The 15,709-nt window shown below is 44.5% G+C and overlaps 1 protein-coding gene and 1 long non-coding RNA gene across 2 annotated transcripts; both read right to left on the bottom strand.

The window, feature by feature from the left end:
* Positions 1 to 4,146: 4,146 nt before the first annotated feature.
* LOC124651271 lies at positions 4,147 to 5,018 on the bottom strand. Its single transcript, XR_006987338.1, has 3 exons — positions 4,931 to 5,018; positions 4,516 to 4,544; positions 4,147 to 4,342 (listed from the first exon to the last, which is right to left on the bottom strand). It is a non-coding gene; the product is annotated as an uncharacterized LOC124651271 (long non-coding RNA).
* Positions 5,019 to 10,760: 5,742 nt separating this feature from the next.
* Positions 10,761 to 13,093, bottom strand: LOC124654365 (adenylate kinase isoenzyme 6 homolog). The gene is made up of 3 exons (XM_047193374.1): positions 12,865 to 13,093; positions 11,237 to 11,382; positions 10,761 to 11,146 (listed from the first exon to the last, which is right to left on the bottom strand). The coding sequence occupies exons 1-3, from the start codon at positions 13,066 to 13,068 to the stop codon at positions 10,957 to 10,959; spliced, it is 540 nt and encodes a 179-aa protein (XP_047049330.1). The 5' UTR covers positions 13,069 to 13,093; the 3' UTR covers positions 10,761 to 10,956.
* Positions 13,094 to 15,709: the final 2,616 nt, after the last annotated feature.

The following is a 15,709-nucleotide window of genomic DNA, read 5'->3' as shown; positions in this document are numbered from 1 at the left end:
ACAACAAGGGCGGCGACACGGAGCTCCTGCCGGCACGGCAAGGGCGGCAACACGGAGCTCCGGCCGGCGGTGGAGGAAGACATTGGAGAACCGATTGCGTTTTTAGTTTCCTTTTAGGGTGGTATCTGTAAATGTCCCTGCCAGTTGTGGTGTGGAGAGCCTGCAGCTACGTGCAGCTTTTTTTTATCCTTAAAAACCATAGCGCCGGCGAACCAAACCTAGTGCGTCGGTAACACTTTTTACTTCTCTGGCGCACTGAACTGCAGCGCCGGCAGTAGCTACTTCTGGCATAGACGATATGGTGTTGGAATATTATGAAGCCTTTTTTTTTCCATTGGTACCGGTGGGAAGTTTGGAATAACAAAATAGCAGCAGGAGCTCTCCTGAAGCTTGCCATTTTCTTGTTATTGATAGTCTATATTGTGCTGACTATATGGTGTTTGAATATTATTATTTTTTTGAGGGCCAAACAATTTCATTCATTCATCGTGGAGTACAGTACGTTTGCAATCAGTAGCCATGGCCTCTTCCACACAATCTGGGAAGTTTCTGTTCCAACAGTAATCTAACCCAGTAGACATAGTATATCTAGCTATTACATGTGCTACATTGTTTTGATTTCTTTTTTCATGCCCAACTCCATTGTGTCAGGTTTGATGCATACATATTGAAATCATGTAGAAGACTTTTGAGATTAGACAGATGTTGTTCTTTGCTCTGGATAACCTGTGTAATAGTGGAGCAGTCAGATTCGAAAATCACAGGCTTGTCACACCATTGGGCAGCTAGACAGGCTCCCTCTCTGGCAGCCAGAGCTTCAGACTCTGGGCGTCACAACAGTTTTGAAGATACTTGCCAGCAGCAAGCACAGCTTGACCCGTACGGTCCCAAATGACGATTCCAACCGAAGCTTGCCCTGTTTCAGCGATGTAAGAGCCATCAACATTAACCTTGAGCCATCCCTAATCCGGTGGCTTCCATTTCTGAAGGCCTGTCTTCATTTTCATTGTTTCCTTGCTGGTTTCTGGTTGGTGGTTCCCCAGTGGCTTCTTCCCTTTTGGGTCTAATGACGTGTTTTCAGAGGTAACACACAGGTTAGCATCTAGATAGTTTACATAATTTTGCCTGGTGCATTTCTTTTTTGTCTTGTCCAGAAGAACCAACTGCCAGCCCTCACCTGTTTTAATCATATCTTCTTCCGTGAGCAGGAGAAGTTTGATGATAGCCTGGTGTTTATGAAGCCATTTTGTTTTACCATTCGTACCAGTGAGAAGTTTGGAACTTTATGATTTTGGATTTGAGTAGGGGATGGCAAAGCAATACAAAACAAGTGTGATTAGTTTCAGTGGGGAGCTTTGGTGCATGCAGCAGGGAGTAGAAGGTACATGACACATATGCCAACAATGATGGGTACATGGTATGTGTCCGACAAGGGTTTTTCCATTCAACATTACCCTCCAGGCAATTATACCAAGTTAAATTTCGAGTTATGTAGATACCAAAACTATTGTAGAGCTAAATAACTTGCCAAATTGTTGAGTGCAACTTATAGGCTTTGAAATAATTTACTTGGAAGGGTGATTAGAACCACAATTTTGGAAAAAGTTATTAATGAGAACAGCACTTTATTTATTCTCCTTGTGTACAAGTTAAGTCTGAACATGGATGCAAAAGAACTTTTAAAGTTTGAAGTTGCCGTTTTCATCTTTGCTAGTACAAAAAGTTCTTCTCTTTGGGTCTAGGTTCTTGGCATTCTGTCCTATCATAGTGGTACCGATGTGTGCCATATCTCCCCCTACCACCCAGTATGTATTCTATGTTCCATGTCCCTAGATATTTGGAGCTACTACTTGTACACTTGTGGTCGCTTTTTGTTTCAAAGGTTCAAGAGATTTCGCAAGGAGATTTGGTTAAATTGGATCTTTATGTCTTAATAATTAGAAGCATAAAAACGTTGACCAACTGGGGAAGATTCCCTCCCTTGGTTTCTTCTGTTTGGGTCTAGGTTCTTGGCATTCCGTCCTATCATAGTGGTAGAGTAAGTAAACCAAAATCTAATAAGTCTTTATTCTCTGAATTGAGGCAGCATATACTATGATTCACCCATTATGGTAATAGTACTGTCTTCACTATTTTCTTTTCATGTTTCCCTTCTGATTTATCATTTCTCAAAAAATTCTCTTTTTTGTTACTCATAACATGAAATGAGCATGAACATAAAAGTTATACATGGTAGAGTAAGTAAACCAAAATCTAAGTCACCAAATGTGTTCTTTTATTTAAAGTTTCATTGTGATTGTGTGAACAAATAGCTCAGTGTCACTTCGAGTCCAGCAATTCGAGATGCATGCTGTATGAGAGTGTTATCCGAAGATAAGCTTCAGTTACGGGCAGTTACGGTGAGAAGAAAAATTGGAAGCGCTAACTCATTGACTCGTAGTTATTGGAGCTTGCTGCTTGCCAAGCATTAGTTGATACTTGTGATTTCTGAAGCCTTTTTCATTGTGCAGGTACAAGAGCCTCAGAGGAAAACAAATTCATGCAGAAGCTACATGCAAGCGTGCTGCCCTGTTACTCCGATGATCCTGTGCTGATATGCGAAGGAATGGTGTTGTTTTGCTGGAGTGGGTCACCAACCTGGTACTCTAAAAAAATGTAAAATGAAAAGAGCGGTGGTAGTTGATGGGCGGAAACTGTAGAATTGATACGGATGCATATATACATGTTTGTAAAACTTCCCAACTTTATTTGATACGGATGCATATATACATGTTTTAGCTAGAAACTTCTTTTTGGAATGGAGAAAGTATGTGTTAAGGGTTGTCAGGAATGGTGCTAGTTTTTTTTATGAAAATAGGAATGGTGCTAGTTTCATAGTCGAGGTGCATCGGTAGTTTGAAAAGCCCAACCATCAAAAATAGTATAATGTGCGTTGGTGCATTGCCACGGTTTGTAAAAATTTAATTTTATCTGTGCAACTGTAAATAAAATATACCTGGAAATACACTTGTATAGAAACATAGAACAATATAGTATTACAGAAACAATAAAATTATCCTTTATAAGATATGATTCGGTAAAAAGGTAATAGTCATATGCCTAGAAAGTAAAAAAAACCCATATACTTACCTCATTTTCAAGCTAGGTGTCCGCACATTGCTATGTAATGAAACAATAAATATACACATCATTCTACTAATTGATAGCTCGAGAACAAATCCCATTTTCAACATTGTGCCAATGAACGTGGCTTCTTCCTCACGCTTGTCTCTCACCAACGACTGCCATGAATTCCTTCCTTTTCTTTCTCTATATGACATATGGTTCTTTTCAACCACTGTTCGTCGCCTCCTTCACGCCAGAAAAATACTACCCTTCTTCTACGGTATCTTCGAAAAAATATAATTACCCCATCGTTTGTGCCTATGCTACTGCACTTATTCCACTGTTCGTTGTCTTCTTTCAGCGGGGAAAATACTACTGGCTTCTTCCGTAGCAAATCTTAAAACAACCGGTAAAATTACTACCGCCTTATTTACGTTATTATCTACAAAAAAAATTGCTCCACCATCCATTGCCTCTTTCAGCCAGCACACCATGTTCTCTCTCCGGGCAACGCATGCTCCACAATGTAGTGCTACCGCCAATCTGCCATACTACTCTTTTTTTTTCATCGCCTCACGGTCAGCTAGTGATTTTTGTCCATACTATCCTCTTTTTTCACCGCATCATGATCATCCTACAGGCGTGGAAAAAAAGTTCCAAACCTTAGCTATAATATCACGTCTATATTATTTCAACAATGTTTTCACAATAGCATTTCTAGAGTACTTGTACCCTCCACAATGTAGTGCTACCGCCAATCTGCCATACTACTCTTCTTTTTCATCGCCTCACGACCCACTGGTGATTTTTGTCCATACTATTCTATTTTTTCACCGTATCATGATCATCCTGCAGGTGCGGGAAAAAATTCCAAACCTTAGCTATAATAGCACGTCTATATTATTTCAACAATGTTTTCACAAGAGCATTTCTAGAGTACTTGTACCCAAAATATTGTGGTACTTCTACAATAATTTATCCAACAATCTAATAACCAAGGGCACGGCCACCACGCATACTTTCCAAGTTATGTTCTGACAACTCCAAATGAGTTGATGCTGCTAGAAGGCCACACAACAACCTAAACTGCCAGCATGGTAAAAGCAACACAAGTGAAAGTGAAGAAGCCGACACGGGGTAAGTGGGTGGCTGGCTGGCTGATTGGCAAAACAGACCTAAATCTCCTCCGTCATGCTGGTGTCTGAGTCATATCTATCCTCATCAATATCCTCAAGACCTGCACATACATAATGCTCCAATATTTAGGCAGCAATCGTACAGGAAGTGCCCAGGAAAAAAAACTGTTCTCGTGTACTTCATTTAGCCCAAAAGCATAACCAATAAATGAAAAAACATTCTCTGCCCAAAATACTGGAATAGAACAGTTGGGAGCTTAGATCTTCTACATACCCCAGTCATCATGTGGTTTAGGACGCGACCTGAACCAATTGAGAACGAGATTACATTCATTAGGCTATGAAACATACAACGGAAAGGGACTTATTTTACAGCGAAACATTGGTGTTACTACTACTCCCTCCGTCTCAGATTAACATGCACGCACGTAGTTTAAGACAAAGTTTGACCATAGATTTGGTCAACAAAATATAAATTTTATGTCTACAAAATCTATATTATTAGATTCGTATGCAAAAAAGCTTTCCAATGATATAATTTTTATGATATATATTTTATATTTTATTGATTAAAATAATGGTTAAAGCAATTTCTTAAACTACTTGCGCGTCTGTTAAACTGAGACGGAGGTAGTATCATATATACAATGCAAGAAGTATCAGTCTACTTGGGTGAAAAATAGGCTTACCTGATGATCATTTCAGCTTTGGTATGGAAATCCTCCACAGAGCTCCATCGATTCACGAACTGACATTCCATGACACGTGACAGCCCAGGCCCTTCATATTAATAGAAGATATAAAATTTGAAGTCCCAGAGTATGATCATAATTTAGGACCATACACAAGCAAACATAAATTTGGCCAGAACTACATATATGAGTACACGACCGAACGAAATAGTTAAGAGAATTTTACAATTTTTGGCATCCAAGTTGCCAGCCTCTAATTCTGGACACCATGCGAAAGATTAAATACTGAGGTTTCAGGATAGAATGAATCTATCAATATACGCTCGTTGGTATAAGAATTTAAAGCAGCTTGGGGTTTGGAAAAGGGTGTGCAGTCAAAATTAAACAGCTATGTGCTTGGAACTTGATAGTGCATCCATCAAATAATCATGCATTAAATCGAGTAATAACTAGAATATATGCTCTATGTGCTCCATGAAATCAACTGTTGCAAACAATTTATCATGTTATTGCCTGACAAGCAAATCCCAAATCAGAGGAGACGGAATAGGAACAAGATGGTACCAGACTGTTTCGTATACCCCACCGGCAACCGCCAAGCATGGACCAGGCGGGATGAGCAGATTTTGTGCGGCGGCACCTGAACGCTGAACTCCTCGCAGTCCACCGTCTTCTTCTCGTTGAGGTTGACGGAGAAGATGTGCGTGGGAAGGCAGAAGTAGACCTCGCTGGCGCGCATGGGGTGGACGAGCACCACAGCAGGGACGACCTGCGGAGGCAGCCCTTTCGACCTGTAGCTCGGGTCGTCCCAGATCCTCTCAAACGGCACATCCACCCGGTTCGTCCATTTGGCATCCGCCGGATCATTGGAGGACAGCGTCCACATGCTCACCTCCATCTTTTCAGGGGAGGTACCGTGGATCTGGACGTAACGCAGCCTGCCATTGCTGACCTTCAAGCAGCGGTACACGTCGCCGTAGATGGGGTTCGGGTAGAACGGCGCAGCGTCGGGAACGGACGGGAACATGATCTGGTGGAACCGCGGCTTGTCGGCGAAGGGGTCGCAGGCGAGGATGCAGTAGGAGAGGTCGAACCACCAGAGGAAGAATTTGTGGGTGAGGACGCCGTCGCCCCTCCATTCTCTCCTCTCCACGATGTCGGAGCACTCGGCGGACTCCTTGTCGACCCAGGAGCACATGTCCAACGTGCAGCGGAGCGTGACGCGGCCATGCTCCGCGAGGGACGACGGGTTGAGCTCCGCGACCATGAGGTGCGTGTCGCTCCGGTCGCTGATGAGGCCGACGGAAAAGCGGCAGCTCAGGCCGTCGCCGTCGGGAGGGACGATGCCCAGCGTCCTGCGGATCAGCGGGTCGCACAGGTAGTAGGTGAAGCCGATCTGCTCGGAGTGGCCGCACAGGAGAAGGATGCCGCAGCGGCTGGCGGCCGCGATGTAGGGGTAGTTGAAGAAGCCGGTGCGGATGAGGGCGTTGTCCGCGACGGTTACGTGGGAGGGGAGCGGGGCTTTGTTGAAGGTGAAGGACACGTTGGTGGATTCCTGGAAGATAGTTTCCTCCTCCGCCACAACCTTCGGGACGCCGTACAGGATGAACCACTCCTCAGCCGCCGGAGCCATTGCTGGATCGGAGGAATTCCAAGGACTAGGGTTCTGTGTAAGGGATCATTTGGTTGCCAGAGATCCTCCCGCCCGGTATCCCCGTCCTTTCCCCAGGTGAGAACCCCTCGTCCCGGATTATTTTAGCAACCCATTTTTTTGACAGATTTTTGCAACAGCAGGGAAGGAAATCCAAGTGAAAAGCTTCGGCTGGGCTAGGTTGGACCGTGGGTTGGTCATCCGTCCGCAAAAAAGAAAAAGAAAAAAGAGGACTAGGTTAGTGGCCTGCGGCCTGGTTCGACTGGTTTGTTATTTGTTTCTTCTGTTTTTTATTGCCATTTCATATTTTCTACTTTGTTTTTTATAACTAGCACAAAGCCCGTGCGTTGCTACGGTTTACGCCAAATCTAATACCAGTTCATGTGCTAAATCCGTATATTAGTCGAATCCATAGTAAGGTAGTGTAATGTGAAATAGCATAGCATCAAATTTTTAATTTTCAAAATGCAATAATAAAAATTAGAGGTCAATTTAAGCCGTTTGTCAGGCAATCGGAATAGAAGAGCTAGCATGGGGCGGCCACATTCTCCAAAAGGCAATGCCGACAGTCCCATCCAACGAAGAGCAAATCAAGGCGTTAGCAAAGACGGCTCCTAAATGAAATTCAAGAGGATCATGTTGCCACATAGATGAGATATACCGTGATGGGATCTTACAATGGAACAGTAGTACTTGTGTAAGTACGTTCTAAGGAAGAGACCGTTCAAAGTGAACTGATGTGTAAATAAATATTATGATCATTCTAAGCCAGAAAAAGGACATGAGAGTACTTAGTTTTTCTACTTTAACAGTATATGCTGCTGAATGCACTGATTTGTAACTACCATTCCCACGGAAGAAAACCTACCATTCCGGTAGCAGAAGCGAAACCTTAGAAAAAAAAACTTGGTTGAACAATGGTCGACTAACCACAAACCAAACACATGCTAAGATCAGCATCTGAATTTAAGCTTTAGAGTTGTAAAGAGAACTTACAGGAAAACAGCCAAGAAATTATCTCTGCGTACGTTAAAATCGATCAGAGCTTCTGCATGGAATTCACAGCTAGCAATTCAGTTTGGGCTAGGTATGTTACGATCCATCATATATGCTGCATGAAGTTCACAGCAAGCCAGCTGAAAACTGCTCCATCCTAGGAATCCAATACATTACACTGCATCCGTGACATGTCAATTTGATGGCAGCACTCTTAATCTTCTGTCATGGTTGCATGTGTTATATGTATACTTCGGACACATGCTGCAACCTTGATAAATCATGTGATCTCGCTGCAGCTTTTAGTAGTCAAAGCAAGATAACTCAAAGCTGAATGAAGGCCCCCTCATCAAAGCATGCCATTGCAGGGCTTTCTCAGACTGCAAAAGCTAGGAATAATCTCCAGCAATCTTTTCATATTGTCCCTGGGAATGATAGATGAGTTCGGACATGCAGGAAAACTGCTTGTGGGTATCAGATAAACGGCATTTAGTTATTTTTCTTGCTCAAGCGCTTCAGATGCATCTGCTTGCCCACTCTGTGCAGCACAGCCCGGGAGTATCCACCTCACCCTCGTTGTCTTTCTGCTCTATCTACAATCGACCACGTCCCACCTCTGCCGCTGCTACTCAACCTTATCGTCCGTCGCCGTACGACCAGTGTTGGCGTTGGGCCCTCTTTACTGCGCGCGCCGCCGGTGGCGGCGATAACGCCGAACGAATCAAGATGTGGTGAAAGGCCACGGCCTGGCGAGCTCCTTGACAGCCGAGTCTAGTCCTCGTATAACCAAATCGACCGTCGCGGCAATCGACCTCCACGGCAGCGAAGCCCAAAAGCATAGAGATCAGGGTCTACAACAGAGGTGTCACCCGATGCGAGCTTCGCATCACTGCAAGTCATGTCCAGCTATGTTTTGAAGATCCATCACCCAGACCATAGATCGACAGAGAGTCGTCGCGCGACAGCAACTTTGACTCTTGAGTCACTCAATGAACACGAAGCTTCGATGTTTGTTTGCGCGTTGATGGCTCCATGAACGTAACAGGAAGAAACTTCCCTCTTTCCGCTCCGCGCGGTCTCCCAATCATATCCAAATTCCTTTAATGTCGGTAGCGGATAAGAGCAGTGGTTGGACCGTTGGAGCTCCGTCGATGCGCGGAACTGGTCTGGCAGGAGAAACAAAGCATGTCGGGACATTTACTCGGGAGGTTTCGGGGACGGCAGACGGGGGCTCGGCTGCGGGCGCCCAGATCTCGGCGGGAGCAGAGGGATCGGGAGCTGGCGATTCCGTTCCTCCCACCGATTCCAATCGAAATCGAGGGCACCGGCGCCGCCCCAATTTGAGGAGCCGATTTGAGGGATAGATTGAAGGGATTGTGTATGTATAAGTAGAGGAAGAGGCCGGTTGCGGCAGGAGAGGAGATCCGGCCGAATTGGAGTTGAGGATGAACACAGGGAGATTGGGAAGAGGCGAAGAGCGGTTTCAAGTTGAAACGGGAGGATGAACGATGCTCCTGGGAGGTTGTGCGGCCTCCACACAGTCTAGGTTCCGGCGATGGCAAGCTCCGAAGCTCGCCGGCAGGGGCGCGGCCTCCAAGGTGTAAACGTGCGCCATTGATTTTGCTCTTCGCATGACCTTGTTCACCTGTTTCACTGCAGATTTTTCGGGCCAGAAGAGTTTGGGGGAGATCGGGTCTGCGGCGATTTAATTGGATCGGAAAAAGAGGGTTGGGATTTATGGGAGATTGCGCTTGTGGTGGCTTGGGTCGAGAAGTCTACAAGGACTCTAGACACCGAAAGCCACACGATTTGGTTCCTGTTCGATCTGCAAAACGCGTCGCGCTGTGACGGACGGAATAAAACGAACCGGTACAATGGCAATCATGTGTATTATGCGATTTGGTGGGAGGTTAAAATTGTCCAAAAAAAAGTTGGACGAAAATTTTGGCAGAAACCTTAGCTCCTTTATTATTATTAGGTATAGATATAGATTTGAATGCTGCTCAGAGTTTTTTTTGGTTTGAAAAGGATTTGTATAATTCAATTAATTGATTGATTATGATTTTATTTGAGATGTATTTTCGACACTCTTTGGAATTTGGTTATAGCTATTTATTTTCTCACATAATAGTATGTGGGATTCAAATGGCCTTTAAACCTTCAATTGAATTTTGTTCAAAAATAAATATTTTGAACTCCAAACATTTATATGGAATTGAATATTTAGCTATGATGTTTTTCCAAAGATTTGATTTCCTTTATTTTGAATAAGATTTTAGAGAATACTTTACTAGTAGGAAAAATATTAGTACTCCGCTGTGGGAGTGACATTCACGCCGATAGTGAGACACATGTTGTAACCGCCGGATCAGTTTCTTGAACTAATCTCTTAGAGGTGCTCATAGGGTAGGTTGTGCGTGCATGCATTTCTAGAGATAAGTGTTTACGTATTTGTGAGTGTCTACAACTCTAATTCATAGTTCACAACAAGTCAACTTAAACCTGTGTTCTATTTTTTTTTTTTTTAAAAAGCGACCAACCCAGGCACTAGCATTTTTTATATAGAAGAAAACTCCTGAACCCAAGGTTCGAACCCGGGTGGGCAGTGTGCGCTCCCGCACACCTTGCCACCAGACCGACGGTCTGTTCTCCCTGTGTTCTATTTAGAAACATGTACTGCTGAATTCATCTCAAATATATCTGTCACCGGTTAAAGGGTAATATTTTTATTCATGGTATGTAAATTTATGACACTTTTACAAGTGCCCTTTATGTATTACAGCACATGCCATCTATATGATAGAAAGTTAAGACACCACCAATCAATCAACCAGTAAAGAACCATGCCGCAGTTCGGAAACAAAGTTTTGTCCCTTACAAGGAGTAAGCAAATAGCACCAGACTGTGTGACCAAGAAAGAACCGAGGATGGTCTAAATGGATATACTTTCTCAGGGTTCAAAGACAATTAAAAAGCATCTAAAGGAATGCGTCAAACCTCATGATAAAGCAAGTACCATGGGGGTGTTCACTCGAACAATCAGAGGCAAAATTATGGTACCAGCCTCGAACCAGTTAGGCATCAGCCAGATCAAGTTCAGGGTACTCCAGATGCCTGCAAAAGCTTAAGCAATATCTCAGACAGAAAGCATATCGAAGACTAACTTTGGGTTCGGTTAGGTGAGGGCGACGGACAACCTTTGATGCTAAGCTTTAAACACCGAGGTTATGTTTCCAAATTTTGAACATGGAAAAAATCCAAATATGCTAATTTACAATCAGCATTCCAGACAACACAATCCTCAAGCAGTCCAACTCCATACTGAAAACATATGACTGGACTAGCTCACTGGGATAAAACATATGACTGAACTAGCTCACTGGGATTGTGGTCTCCAATTGTTTATCCAATCTGTCAATGTACCCACATTCCTACTGATATCCTCGACATTGTCACTTCGCAATGGCATCACCAGATCCTCTTTGTAGCTATCCCTCGCCTCTTCCAGAAGCACTTGAAAAATCTCACACTCGATGTTGTTTGTGAGCTTGGCACCCATATAACCTCTGTGAACAAAAAAAAAATGTGTCACAAGCATAGCATATCACTTCTTCCGTTGCTCCAGGATAAATAACTGGAGATACTGGATTATCTACCTGCTTGTCAAGCGATCATGCAGTATTGAGTTGTCAGTTTGAAGTACAACTACAAGGTCAAACCAACGTTCTGGAAAGAAATCACATCCGTGGTAATCTACAAGCATGCCACCTTCTTCCATCCTGTCCTCAAGCTCATCGCAAACCTGCAACCACAAATACAGGTATCATCAAACCGACAACATAGATAATGAGGCATACTGCACATATACTTCCAACTTCTAAAGGTTTGAATTGGTGATGAGTTCACTCAGCCTTCTACTCTTACATGTGGGACCCTTTTACAAAATAGGAAGAAATAAAATATTGATTTACTTTAGGTAAAGTACAACGGACATATTAAATTCCATGCTCTAACAAGCTTCTGTCCGGTCCGCTTCCTCTCCACCCTCCGAATTTGCTCTGTCCCAACAATGCTGCATCTAGGTTGGATGATGAAGCTGAGAAGGAGGTCGTTCTAATCTCAGCTTCCATGTCCTGACAATACTGCAGCCATGATGGACCATCCAGTGGAGACGGATGTTCATAGACGGCAGTCAGAATCTGATCAGAAAGCCGCCATTGTTTGGTGAGGACATAGTGGAGGAATTACTGCAGACTGATGCGCAATGCCTTACTTCTCCTAAATTGTTGCAGTTCGCCTGTCACTCATATCCTCGCAATACAGGCACTTGACCCATTATCCTTAAAACTCCGTTTTGTTCTGCAGCCCAATTAATTAATCACAGAACCCCTAATAATTCGCATTATTCCATACCATCTTACCAAGAAAATTGGTATTGAAGATGTCCACCTGTCAGCGCGGCTCATGGCCGACTTCTAAAAAAATCCACGTGCTGTGGGATCTAGAAGAATATCTAGCAAAATAGACTATACCATGTCTCCGAAAAGCGTGCGTTTTGAGATCTTGAAACATAGCAAGAAAAGTAGGCTTCTGTACCATGTCTCAGAATCAGAAAAAATAAATTATTTCCTTTATTTAATGGCAGATTTAATGAGTACGTCATTGAAGTTTATGCAAGCTCAAAGATGGCAGAACTTGGAAATTCAAAAGGAATACTATGGATCTGCTCTCGCGGAGGTGGCTCTCTATTTGTGCTTCACATGGCTCTAAGGCTGACAAAACAGGTTTAAGTGTTATGTACGGGTGAACTGCATCTCCTCCTGCTACATTAACAAATCAAAAACCAGCAAGCCAGTTCACTTTGAGATTTCAGGAAGCTTTACAGATTTTACTTCCAATGTTACTCTATGTTAGCTAAAGGAGTTAATTCATACATTTATGGATTAAACATGGATCTCTTCTATTGTTTCTTTCGATTACAGGCTAAATCAATGATTATCTGCCAGGTTTAAGCTAAGTTATGCGGCCTGGCCTTACTTCCAGTTTTCTCGATATAATTTCAAAGAGTTCACAATCTTTATTTTGAAGATCAGTAGTCAGTTGCGTAGACCTGGTTAAATATGTTCTCACTAAATCAGTAGAGTTATGAGTTCCACTTTCACATAATTGTACAGAAAACAAAGAAATCTTGGGACATGTCTAGCGACGAAATAGTTGGATCAGAGATGCCAACGGATAAATCAGAGACAAGCATATCAGGATCGGAAGGTGGAAACAAGCATACCAGGTCCTCGTTGATGACGTGGCACTCGAGGCCCTCATCCCACCCGTCGTGGAGGCCCTTGTCGCGGACGAGGTCGCCGATGTTGACGTGGGCGACGGCCGCGGCGTCGGCGAGGAGCGCGCAGGTGGTGGTCTTCCCCGTCCCCGGCGTCCCGGTCACCAGCACGTTGGGCCGCGCGCGGGCGCTGGCTCTCTTCGCCGCCATCCCGAGGAGGTTGCGTCGAGGAGGGAGATGGGGGTGCTGTGGTGGTGGCCTGCAGCGCCGAGAGTCGCCGGGGTCTGCCGACGACGGAGGGGGCAGGAGGAGGAGGAGGCGGCGGTGGGAGGGGATAGGGTTTAGTTCGCGACTCAGCGAGCGCCGCTGAAGGAAATAGCTGCTGGGCCGCACTACGGAGGCCCATTAACATGTGTCTGATGATCTCTAGCTGGTCTCGTCCGGCTGCAATGATGCTCCACTTTGCCTCGCATCAGCTCAATAGTAAGGGTGTGTTTGGTAGCTCGTGTCAACCCAGAAAATCTCATATAAAAAAGGCCCCTCAGCCAGGCCAGTCAAGCTGAGTCCATTCCGCAAAGTTTCTCGGAGACCCGCGAGCGTACTCCCAGACCTGAGCCCGCCACCACCGATGAGCAGGCACCCAAGCCGGTCCTACTCCCGCTCTGGCCTTCCCCCCGCCCTTCACCTCTCCCGCTTGCCGAGGCAAAGCAAGGGACGCCGGGAAGATGCAGGAGCTCACGCCGTCGCCTAGCAAGCTCGGCCGCCGCCCCAAGGCCCGCCACCGCCGGCCAGAGAGCTCCCAGCACGGTGTGGTGCAAAGAGGACCCAATTGTTTTTTTATTGTTTTGTTTAGGGGCCTTTCTGCAAAAGTGTGGACCTCTCTGTTATTTCTAGTTTTTGGGCCAATCTCACACCATACGGGCTAACAAACAAAATATCAGTTCAGATTTTCTCACCACATACGGACTAACAAACACACCACAAAATCTAATGCTAGTTTGTATGAGGTGAGATATCTCAAGTGGGAGAGTAAATTCGAAGTGACTCAGGCTACCAAACACCCTAAGTATACATCACAATACATTGCTCGACGACATGTAGATATACGATCTCAGCAGCTCTTTTTCGAAAAAAAATACGATCTCAGCATGTTGCACTGCAGGCTACTGCAAGCCCTATGCGCATGCCATGTACTTGCCTCCAAAAATCCCTTTTTAACGTCATGGTACAAACCTTGCGCGCAATCAACAATTTTTTTCGAGTAAAATACACCCACGGTAACTGTACTTGTCAGAAAATGTCAGTTTGGTGACTGTATTCAGAAAACTAGGACTTACGGTCACTCAGTATGACAAAGCTTGTCAATACGGTCACCATGCCCACAGGCGTACGTATTCGTGCCGACGTGGCATGAGCTGACGCTTGAACCGCATGTAATTTTGCATCCAGGACACAGATTGGACGCAAAACTGGGCAATGCTTGGGCACAAAACGGGGTACTTGACGTTTTTCCAGTTGGGCACAAAACGTGGGTATCTTCCTGCGGTGCGGGAGAAACAGAGCAGCGAAAAACGAGTAGAGGAGGCTTCGGCTGTGGTGACTGGTGATCGGCAACCTAGCTAGGTCTCCGATCCTGGCGATCTTGTTCGCCGAACGATCGGAAGACGTTGCGTCACCGGCGGAGGAATAAGAGGGACGGGCGACGACCATCCATGGCCAAAAGGATCTCCTTCCGCCTTGCAGCCATGACCTTTCCGCCGGCGAGCTACCGGAGCAGGACTCGAGCTACCACGGCGTCGGGGCTGCGGCACGGAGTAGGATTTTTTGTTTTTGAGAAATGGCACGTAGTAGGAGTCAGCGGTGCCATAAGCGGATCCAGGAAAATTTTAAAGCCTTGGCAAAATAGACTTAGTGTGCTAATTTTGTACTATCAAATAGTATGAAATAGGGGCGAAAACAAGCCTGCCTGCCCGCCGGAAGCCCGGACGGTTGCCCGGGCAAGAGGGATGCTAGGTCCACCCCTGAGCACAAATACGTACACGGATGGATGCAGTGACCTTGTTGCCCAACTACGACGAACTTGACCGTAGCTCCTAGTTTCCTGAATACAGTGACCAAAGTGACATTTTTTGACAAGTAGAGTTACCGTGGGTGTATTTTACTCATTTTTTCAGAACAAATAATTCCATGCGTAGACCGTTATTTCATCTTGATCTTTCATCCGTCTCCTCTTGTGTCTCCAAGAAATTTCCAGACCGATCATACCGCACCGACTAAATCACCGGAACATTTTTCTTCACCAAATCTTACGTGCACATTATGCATTGCAGGACCATCCCCGAAAACTTGATCTCGTGTCTAAAGATACAAAATGGAAGAAATAATAGAGTTTAAGCCTGTGTAATATTGACACTGAAAATTAAGTGCACAGTGAGGCAGAGCAACTTGGACAAAAACAGTGTAACATGAAACAAAGTGGAGAAACAAGTTAAAATTTTCAGTTCTGACTAATGATGCTCAATCTGACAAGGGAGTCATGCCAAGATTAGCTCAGAACATCATGAATAGAAGTCTCGAGTCTAAAATGACTATACTGAATAAGTTGGGCGGATAGCTAGTTTGAACATCAATATCCAAACGGACCGCTTAAGTCCAAGTCACAGACATTGCAGACACATTTATCAAAAGTATACTTGTCCATTTAATTCTATGAATGAGCAACCTTTTCATACTACAGTGTAATTTCAAAGAAATCTATCAACAATTGTCATCAACGAATTGATATACTGCTAGTATATATGCTTACACGAAAAAAAGGAAAGACAGAAGTTTATATTTTCTATTATGATGC

Source organism: Lolium rigidum, chromosome 5, assembly GCF_022539505.1.
Source record: "Lolium rigidum isolate FL_2022 chromosome 5, APGP_CSIRO_Lrig_0.1, whole genome shotgun sequence".
NCBI lineage: Eukaryota > Viridiplantae > Streptophyta > Magnoliopsida > Poales > Poaceae > Lolium > Lolium rigidum.
Note: the sequence above shows the minus strand (reverse complement) of the source record. Positions and strands in the feature narration are given on the sequence as shown.

Excerpts from the sequence above, each read along its gene's own strand:
- LOC124654365 (XM_047193374.1), bottom strand. The coding sequence starts at position 13,068 with ATGGCGGCGAAGAGAGCCAGCGCCCGCGCGCGGCCCAACGTGCTGGTG. Across the intron at positions 11,383-12,864 it reads ACGTCATCAACGAGGACCTG|GTTTGCGATGAGCTTGAGGA; the intron begins GTATGCTTGTTT and ends TTGTGGTTGCAG. Across the intron at positions 11,147-11,236 it reads CATGATCGCTTGACAAGCAG|AGGTTATATGGGTGCCAAGC; the intron begins GTAGATAATCCA and ends TTTTGTTCACAG.